The following is a 10229-nucleotide window of genomic DNA, read 5'->3' on the forward strand; positions in this document are numbered from 1 at the left end:
TGGGGTCCCCCGAGGTTCGGGCCCCGGTTGGGGGTGGAAGCCCGGCAGGTTTGGGGACACACCCCTCCCTCCAGCTGCGTTCCTAAATCAGGGTGAGACTCAAAGAGGCGCCTTCACCCAAACACCAGATGCAGGGTGATCACACGCACAGGTTACTGTGAAAATAAACACACTCAGGGCGACAGAGGACAACAGCTCAGCACTTAAGAGAGCAGCCACCATTGCTTGACACATGCACTCACGCAGGCGTATGCTCTTTATTTTTATTTATTTATGTATTTATTTATTTATTTATTTTGGCTTTTCCGAGACAGGGTTTCTCTGTTTAGCCCTAGCTGTCCTGGAACTCACTCTGTAGACCAGGCTGACCTCGAACTCAGAAATCCACCTGCCTCTGCCTCCCAAGTGCTGGGATTATAGGCGTGTGCCACCACCACCCATGCTTTTTATTTTTTTAAAAGATGTATTTATTTTATGTATATGAATACACTGTAGCTGTCTTCAGACACTGATACCAGAACTCATTACAGGTGGTTGTGAGCCACCATGTGGTTGCTGGGATTTGAACTCCAGACCTCCAGAAGAGCAGTCAGTGCTCTCAATCACTGAGCCATCTCGCCAGCCCCGGGCATATGCTATTTAAAAGAATAATGAAAACAAACCTTTTAAAATGCCAGCAATAGGAGCTGAGTTTGGGGGTGTATGCCTTTGATCCCAGCCCCTTGGGAGGTAGAGGCAAGGCCAGCCAGGGATAAGCAGAGAAACACTGTCTCTAAGTAAATAAATAATCAATCAGCATATAGGGGGCTAGAGAGATGGTTCATTGGTTATGTGCACCAGCTGCTCTTGTAGAGGACCTGGGTTCAATTCCCAGTACCCTTGTGCTGATCAATGTTGGTTGTCCAGCTCCAGAGGAAATGATGCCCTCTTCTGGCCACTGTCGGTACTGCATGCATATGACTCGGGGAAAAAAAAAACAGCGAAAATACACAATTTTTTTTAAATGAGCATGTATGTCGAGTCCCTCAAGATGTAACCCGTGTAACTACCATAAACGATGCTGAAACATGAGGAGCAGTTTCTGCTGATGATTCCAAAGAAATTCCCCAAGAGAGGAGGCATGAGAAGTACCTTTGATGGGGCTGGAGTGATGGCTCTTCCAGAGGTCCTGAGTTCAATTCCCAGCAACCACATGGTGGCTCACAACCATCTGTAATAGGATCTGACTCGCTCTGCTGGGTGTCTGAAGACAGCTACAATGTACTCATATACATAAAATAAATAAATCTTTAATTCTTCTACCAGCTTAGCTGGCTGGCCTGCTTCCTCTTCTCTTAGAATGGTACATCAGGGCCAGGTCCTTGGTTTCCTCCCCAGCATCAAGACAGACAGACAGACAGACAGACAGACAGACACACACACACACACACACACACACACACGCCATATATGGCACAGCACACAGTCAGACCTCAGTAAGTGCATTTAGGCAGACCCACTATAGTAAGAGAACAAATCCTCCTGACCCACATCTGACCCCAACTTCTCCGACAGGGTCTCACTCTATAGTCCTAAGTGACCTGGAACTCTAGTCCAGGCAACTTTCAAAGAAATCCTCCTGCCTCTGCCAGTGATGGGATTAAAGGAGTGCGCTACCACGCCCAGCCGAAGGCAGACTTGAGTTTAGCTAGATCCTCTAAAGCTTTCAAGAAGTCCCAATATCCCTGCCCACTAAATCCAAACGACTAAACTCATTTCCTGAGCAAGGCACAGAAAGTTAAGAGCTGCCCGCACAAAACCATGAGGTCATCCGGGAGCAGGGCCAGGCTCCACACTCCAGCCATCAGGAATGGGGCCTCAGGTCACAGCAGAACCAGTTACCAAGAGCCCTTTAGAGCACCAAGCAAAGGCTGGCCCACATACATTCAAGCACTTTCTGGCCTATGGCTACCCTCTCTGGGCCCAAAGTGTAGCAAGAACAGGGTCAGCCAGGACCCTGGAGGCTTCCAGCACCTTCCAGCTGTGAAACTCCTCCCGGCAAACCCCGTGCTCTGCAAGGGTCTATTTCCTTGTCTGCGACAGAGCTCAGATAGTTCCTGACTCAGGCAGCGTTGGAAGGAGCATTAGTCAGCCATCAGCATTAGCAGGGCTAGTGTGCACACGTACACACACACACACACACACACACACGTGCACACACTCTCACAGACATACACCAGCAGACAGGCACACACACACACACACACACACACACACGAAATGATAGCTATGTAGACAATTCAGTGGTTAAAGCTGTTTGCCACCAAGCCCAAGGGCCGGAGTTCAATGTCCACGATGTAGCTGGGAGGAAAGCATCAGCTATCAGAGCTTCCTCTGACCTCCACACTTATAATCGGCTCACACACACCCTCCATTACGCACACGTAATAAGGACTTTTTAATAGGTTTTTAGTAGGGCGTGGTGGATATGCCCCTTAATCCCAGATTTTGGGGGCAGATCTCTGAGTTCCTATGTATAGTAGGAGCTAATTTCACTTACGTATTTTCAAGCCAGGTTCTCTCTGTATATAGCTCTGGTTGTCCTGAAACTTTGTAGAGCACGTTAGCCTTGAATTCACGGAGATCTGGGATTAAAGGTGTTCAACCCTCAGTGGGGCCTCCGCAATGCTGGGATCAGAAGTGTGGAACACACCATATTTAACTTTTAATAACCCAATCCCTCTCTTTTGCTTTTGGAAAGCAGTGCTCATAGGGCCAGAATCAGCATTCTTAAACTTGGTATCGCCAGGCGATGGTGGCGCACACCTTTAATCCCAGCACTTGGGAGGCAGAGGCAGGCAAATTTCTGGGTTCGAGGCCAGCCTGGTCTACAGAGTGGGTTCCAGGACAGCTAGGGCTATACAGAGAAACCCTGTCTCGAAAAAAACAAAAAAAAAAAAAACCAACTCGGTATCATGCCGCCCAGACTGACCTTGAATTTACCTCTTTCCTCAATTCCAAGTGTGGGGATTACAGGTGTGGACCGACGCCTGGCTTTAAACTACAATATTGTTTCCAGAAAGTGTTCCAGGAAGTGCAGGGGAAATCCAGGGAAGGAGTCCATCTCGCCACTCTCACTAAGGCCTGCTGGGAACAGCGGAGGCTCAAAGACGGGAACGGGACATACTACATTCAACAGGAAATTGTCCTTGGGGGGATCTTTTGGAAGGTTATAGAAGACCCCCGTCCCCCGAGAAGTTTGGCTATCCTACCTGGACCACTGGTCAGGATAACCTATACCTGAATTAGCTTTGGGCTACTTTGTTATAAATAGCTGCCAAGAGACTTGCTCTGTGGTTATCAGCTCTGTTTCCCACAGGCTTGTAAATTCATTTCAACCTTCCTGATAGTGTGTAATTGAAGTGTTCTAGCTCAGCTTGAGGGCTATAGGGTGAGGCCCGCAGATAGGGCAGTTTCTGAAGTTTAATTTCTTGGAAGTTCATTTTTCTCTCAAAAAAAAAAAAAGGTCAAATGCATTTTAGCATCACAATGCGATTTCCCGTATTGTATTTTAAAATCCTTAGTGCAGTTTGCTATGCTGGGGGTGTTTTCCCTGGGGCTTGATTCATAACAACAACAACAACAAAAAAGCAACACAAGCTACCCATCCTTTTAGACAGACTAGTGAGGTCTCCACACCTCAATCTGATAGCCTTGGATACACACAGGTCAGTTCACTGGCATCACTCTTCTGCAAAAGTGCTCTTTAATTGCTCAGAACCATCCAGACAGTCAAAAAACACAATCTACAGAAGTTTCTAGGTAAGACCAGGCAAGACTAGGTAAGTTCGCAGCTCTGAAAACCAGCCCTCCCCTTCCCTTATATAAAACTGATGCTCTTAATCATCTTTGTTCAGATAACCAGCTACAGAGAGCAGTCTCTATACTGGCAAAGCCCCTTGCCAAGGAATGGTACTAAAGAAAGCCAACAGGGTGGATTAGCTGCTATTCACGTATGGATGGACATAATGCAACATCACAAACTAGCTCCCTGAACTCTAAGCGCTCTCTGAGATGGCTCAGAGGTTAAGAGCACTGACAACTCTTCTAGAAGTCCTGAGTTCAAATCCCAGCAAACCACATGGTGGCTCACAACCATCTGTGATGGGATCCGATGCCCTCTTCTGGTGTGTCTGAAGACAGTGACAGTATACTCACATAAATACAATAAAATCAAGAAACAACACACACACAAAGCCACACTTCCCACCCACCCTAAAGGGCCTGCTTTGTGAGTTCAAGGCCAGACTGGATACATGAGATTTAAAACAAAAAGGTGACAAAGAGCAAGCAACTGCACCAAGTCTGATGGTTCAATCCCCAGAACCCACAAGTGGGAAGGAACCTCACGTGACCCTTTGGCCTCCAGAAGCAGAGTGTGCCAGCACGTGTGCGTGCATCCGCAGCACACACAATGTAATGTGAATGCGTCCAAGGGTCAGCGGCAGGTGAACCTCACCCTCACACTCGCCCCCACGGGTCCAGAATGGACCCAACCACATATATGTGCGTCAGACTCTAAAATTAATCAGGGGAGTGCTTTGAAAGCAGAAAAAACTTGCACACAAACCCGATGGAGGGGAAAAAACATTCAGTTTATTTTCAGACATAACAGCATCAGCAGGTAAAAGTACGGCATAGTCCACACATTCATTCACGGGGTGTGACAAAGCTCAGCTGGTGTGTTCTCTGCAGGATACCCACTTCACAGCGTAAGCAGGTGAGTGGGCGAACCGGTGAACGCTTTATCACAGGGTTCACTTACAATCCCAGAAGGAAAGGCACGACTTGGCGAAAAGAAAAAAGAAAAAAGAAAAAAGTAGCAACAACAACAAAAGTTTTGGATCCTAAAATCAGGTGCAACAACTCAGAGGAAACACTGGGTCGAAGAGTCTCCCATCTTCATTTGGCAACGGCATTCAACACAGCAGGAAGAATTTTCTACCCAGAGACCTGAGAAATGTCTCTCCTTCCTCATCAAACCATCAAAACACTGTTACAACAGCTGTTCAAAATTATATGAACAAAAATATAATTGAAAACGAAACAAAACAACAACAAAAGTCCCACAGAACCAACCACGAAGACTTCTTGAGCTTCGGAGCCCTTCTTACCAGTACAACTCTTAGGTTTAAGACCTGGCAATACTTGGGGTGGTCACAAAAATAGCAAAATAGAGACTTTTTGGCTACAAAAATAAAGATAATTGAGGTAGATAAATTAAAGCCCTCACATCCAAGACTTGCTGGTCTCAACTCTATTAACCTTCATCGGGCAGGGGGGTGGGTGGGTGTGAAGGTCTTTGGGACTGGGAATAATTGAAATAAACAGAAAGGATAGCATGCATGTGGAGGCGGAGACCCTCCTGCGGCTGCTAGGAGCTTCTCCCTACGAAGAAACGCGCAAGCAACGCCTAAGATCTCCTGAGGTGCCCACTCTGATGCCTGTCCACCCTGGGTTCTGGGAAGAAGGTGGTTTGTGGGACGTGGGGGGGCGGGGCGGGGGGATGGGACTCTCGGGGCTCTGAACTGTTTAAGTAAGCAGCAGGATAAATTGTGGGCGGCCGGTGTATGGAGGATGTCCTATCCAGGGTCTTAAGGTCGGAGGAAGTGGGCTAACTGAGCCACCTTAGTTTTCAGGCGTTCCTCTCTCCCTTTTCTCTTAAAGTACATATATTTAAAAAAACAAAAACAAAAAACAAAAAAGAACTGAAGATGAAGACAGGGTCGGGAGGCATTAAACCAGGTCCCTACATTTACCCGCATTTGTCACCACAGAAGGACACAGCACCGTCACCCCAGGACTGGGCTAGTAGTTGTCACTTCCACTGTGATTCATTGAGTCCAACTGTTTCACTTCGAAACAGGTTGGTGACAGTCTTTGGAAACAGCCATGAGGTCACACAAAGCTTCTAGTATACAATTTGTCCCAAGTTAACAAAACTACTTTTCAAAACCCGCTTCTTTCCAAAATGGTTTAAAAAAAAAAAAGTGGTTTTTTTTTTTTTTTTGGTTTTTGTTGTTTTTCTGTTTTTCACTTTTCCTCCATTTTTTCATCTTTTTTTGGAAAGCAGCATAGCAACTCTCGTGATTGTAGGATTGCCCGAGGCTGTGTACGGTCACAAGCCATATCACTTGCATATCAGGAAGAGGAAGAAAAAAAAAAAAAGGAGGTGGGTTAAGAAAAGAAAACTAAACCACAAAGCAGACTCTAGAATCTCACTCCAGCAGCCTCCTCTTCCGCCTTAGCTGACTGCAATCTTATTTTCTTCCAGAAAGTGAGGGAACTGGTGCTTGGCTACGCCATCGGGAACAGCCGGCTTCTCCACAGTCGCGCTCACGGCCCCGCCCACGCCGGTCTGAGAGCCGTCGAGCTTGGAAAGCGTGGCGTTGCTCACCACGGAGCTGGCTCCCAGCGACACGGGCAGTGTGGGGATGCCTCCACTCTGGATCACGGAGATCTCGTTGGTCTTCATGGCCAGACCCCCGTTAAGGACGCTGGTGTACTGGTTCCACGCGGCGGGGTCCACACTCACCGCCGCGGGAGGCAGGAGCTCCTTGGGAAACACCTCCGGGGCTCTCTTTCCCTCAGCACTCAGCGCCGCCATGGGGTTCTCTATGGCCAGCTTCCTGCCCCGGCGGGCGGAGTTATTGTTGGCCCCATGAGTCATGTAGTGTACCTGGGGGAGGGAGGGGGGACAGCACAGAGAGGGTTTCATCAGATGGTCCTCTGCTTGCAGGCAAGCCCAAGTCACCTAGTTTCACGCACACACCGGTGGTGAGAGTGTGGTGGAAGGGGCAGCCTGGACTACAGTCAAATCTTGTATCAGTAAGCCAGAAAATAATAAATTCAGGGATCTGTGCAATTGAGAACATGTTTGTGTGTGGGCACCACACTGCCAGGCTGCCACCTTTAATACCAGCACTCAGGAGGCAGAAGCAGGTGGATCTCTGAGTTCAATGACAACCTAGTCTACATAAGGAGTTCCAGGACAGCCAGGGTCACACAGAGAAACTGTCTTGATTTAAAAAAAATTTTTTTCTCTTATTCTTTTAAATTATGTGTATGTATGTGTATGTGTGTGTGTGCTTGCGTGCGTGTGCACATGCACATGTGTTGTAAGTGCATGTGCATATGGAGGCCAGAGACATCAGGTCCCCCAACACTGAGATTACTGGTGGTTGCTAAGCCATTAATTAGGCATGGATGCAGGAGCACAACAGACCCTCTGCAGAGCATTGAGCTATCTCACCAGTCCCTGGCTGACATTCAAAAGCAGCCTCAGGGGCCAGGCTCCAGGGTAAGGCATGCTCTCTAGGCCCTCTCTAGCATCCTAGCTGCTGCTAGCAACTGCTCTGGATCCGTGTAAGCAGGAGCTGACTCCAGCATCAGCAGCCTCCTGCCTGCTGAGACCAAGGCACCTGCTCCGACCTCAACAAGAAAAGCCTCCCACAATCATGCAGCCAGTGAACTGATGAACTAACTGCCTTCTAAATTAAGGCAATTTCAGTTCCTAGCTTGATCTCCTGGCCAACTAATTTTTGTTTGTTCGTTTGTTTTTAAGAGACAGGCAGATTTCTGAGTTTAAGGCCAGCCTAGTCTAAGAGCCAATTCCAGGACAGGCAGGGCTACACAGAGAAACCCTGTCTCAAAAAAATATACAAACAAACAAACAAACAAGATAAGAGAAGAGACAAGAATTTTTCCTAGCTGAGACTGCCATTCAGTACTGGCTCTCCCTGGCGACTGCTTGCACGTCCCAGGAAGTGGAGGCTGGTTCAGAAGGCAACAGAGATGCCAAGAGCTTTCTGAATACTTTCTGAATACAGGCTCTGCCAGATGACACCAGCACCTCCGCAACACCAAGTGGTGCGAACCATCCCACATAGGTGCTGAGAATGGAGCTCAGGCCCTCTGCAAGAACAGCAAATGTCTTTAACCCTGAGACATCTACCTAGCCCCTCCCCCAGACTACTGGGGTTCTGGGTGATTCACCACATCTGACTACAACACTTTCTTATGGCAAGTTCAAGAGCATCACAACTCGGGGCTAGAGCTGGGCTAGTGGTTAGGACCACTCATTACTCTTGTAGGTCCCAAGGTCTGACTCCCAGAACCCACATGGTAGCTCGTAAACAAGTTATTTCAGTGCCAGAGAACCTTCCTCTGACCTCCGTGAGTTCAAGACACTGATGTGGTACGCATACATATACATATGCATGCAACACACTCATATCAATATAAATATATGGGGAGAGAGAGAGAAAGAGAGAGAGAAAGAGAGAAAGAGAGAGAGAGAGAGAGAGAGCGCGAGAGCGCATGCACAGTCAGGTATGGTAGCTTACACCTGTAAACCCAGTAGTCAGAAGGATTATGACTTTCTTACAAGAAGCTAGACTTTTACCCCAACACTTAGGAGGCAGAGGCAGGAAGATCTTTGAAGCCAGCCTGGTCTACCGTGCAACCCAGTCTTACTATGTACATACACCAAGCCGGCCTTGAACTTGAGAACCCCCCTGCTTCTGCCTCTGATGTTGCTGGGTTTATAGTGTCTGAGACACATGAACCAGTGGATGTTTTCTGTGCACACAGATGTCTCGCACCAACGCCCGTTGGAACTCACCTTCAGGTTGCCTTTCGTGGTGAAGGCCCGCCCGCATATGTTACACACGAAAGGCTTTTCTCCAGTGTGTGTTCGCTCGTGGATCTGCAGGGCACTGGCCGACGAGAAGTTCTTTCCACACCGTGTGCAACAGTGTTGCTTGGCCTGTCGGCGTGGCTGCGGCTGTGGCTGTGGCCCTAGCAAAGGCGTCATACCCGAGGGCATGCTGGGGGGTCCCACAAAGGTGCCAGGTACTTCAACTTTGACAAAGGAGGGCTGTGCTCGAATAAATGTTGAAGGAAAGCTGGTGCGACCTAGCATGGACAAGGGGAGAGATTTAAACTCTTAGCATTTAACACTCAACTCACTGTTTTCAATAAAACAAACTTCCCACAGTTGCCTGCTAGATTTTGCTTACAGAAACTATACTTCAACAGCCGCTTACTTTGAACTTTTCTGCACGTACATGTGTGCATATGCACACACGAAGGGCAGCCTTTGGGTGTTGCTCCTCTGCTATCGCTCACCTCTTTGAGACAGGCTCTCTCCTGAATCTAGAATGTCACCAGTGGTCTAGGCTATAGGCCAGTGAACTTAGGGATCCCTTGTCTCCCATCAGCCGACACCAGGTACAAGCACACCCCAGCACACCTGGCCTTTGCACACTTGTTCTGGGGAGCTTAACTCAGATCACAATGCAAGTGCTGGCCCCTAGCCTAGCGATTGAGTTCTTTTTTTGTTTGTTTGTTTTTCGAGACAGGGTTTCTCTGTGTAGCCCTGGCTGTCCTGGAACCCACTCTGTAGACCAGGCTGGCCTTGAACTCAGAAATCCGCCTGCCTCTGCCTCCCAAGTGCTGGGATTAAAGGCATCTGCCACCACTGCCCGGCTCTGAGTTCTTACTTAAAAGAAAACAGAGACTCAAACACTTTGGAAAATTTACCTTTTTTATGGTTTAAAGTATAGGTAAACATAGAAACGTGTGTGTGTGTGTGTGTGTGTGTGTGTGTGTGTGTATGTGTGTGTGTGTGTGTGTGTGTGTGTGTGTGTGTGTAGATAGATAGCACTTAAGATTCAGCATAAGATAATCACCTTTAAGGTTCGGGCTTATCATCCCAGCTACGTGGGAGGGTGAGGCAGGAGGATCTGAAATTCAAGGCTTTCGTGGACTGCACAAAGAACTCCAGCTGGCACCACCCTCCTGCCAACCCCTGAAAAAGGTGGTGCACTTCAACCCCAAGGCACTTAAGCAGTGGAGGCAAACTACTCAAGTTCAAAGCCACCCTAGTCTACAGTGAGTGCCGCCCTATCGTAAAAGCCATTAAAAAAAAAAAAAAATGGATGGAAGGATGGAAGGTAGGGGGGACGTCGGCAAGAATCCCAGCAGCAGTGACTAGCAGCACCTTTAAGCCACACCTAGACACTTTGATAGACACCTCACTAATACATCTAACAATATGGAGGTACCTTCTGGATCTGAACTCTGTTTCATTAGCCAGGCCCCCAAACTTGGCAAATACCGCTTGATCTCCACAGTGCAAATAGTGCCTACTTCCCCAAACACACTATGTACATCCCCCATGTCCCCAC

The 10229-nt window shown here is 48.0% G+C and overlaps 1 protein-coding gene across 3 annotated transcripts in view; it reads right to left on the reverse strand.

Moving 5' to 3' along the window:
• Nucleotides 1-4612: 4612 nt before the first annotated feature.
• Nucleotides 4613-10229, reverse strand: part of Sall4 (spalt like transcription factor 4) — a 17157-nt gene continuing 11540 nt past the window's right edge. For 2 of the 3 annotated variants that reach the window (XM_031373771.1, XM_031373770.1), the window contains 2 exons: nt 8663-8955; nt 4617-6718 (listed from right to left, as the gene is read on the reverse strand). In XM_031373771.1, the coding sequence (XP_031229631.1) occupies nt 6284-6718; nt 8663-8955 (728 nt within the window). In that variant the 3' untranslated portion in view covers nt 4617-6283. Of the gene's footprint in view, nt 6719-8662; nt 8956-10229 lie in introns of all 3 variants that reach the window. The other variant, XM_031373772.1, reaches the window with a different exon arrangement.

This window comes from Mastomys coucha, unplaced genomic scaffold (genome assembly GCF_008632895.1).
Source record: "Mastomys coucha isolate ucsf_1 unplaced genomic scaffold, UCSF_Mcou_1 pScaffold15, whole genome shotgun sequence".
Lineage (NCBI taxonomy): Eukaryota > Metazoa > Chordata > Mammalia > Rodentia > Muridae > Mastomys > Mastomys coucha.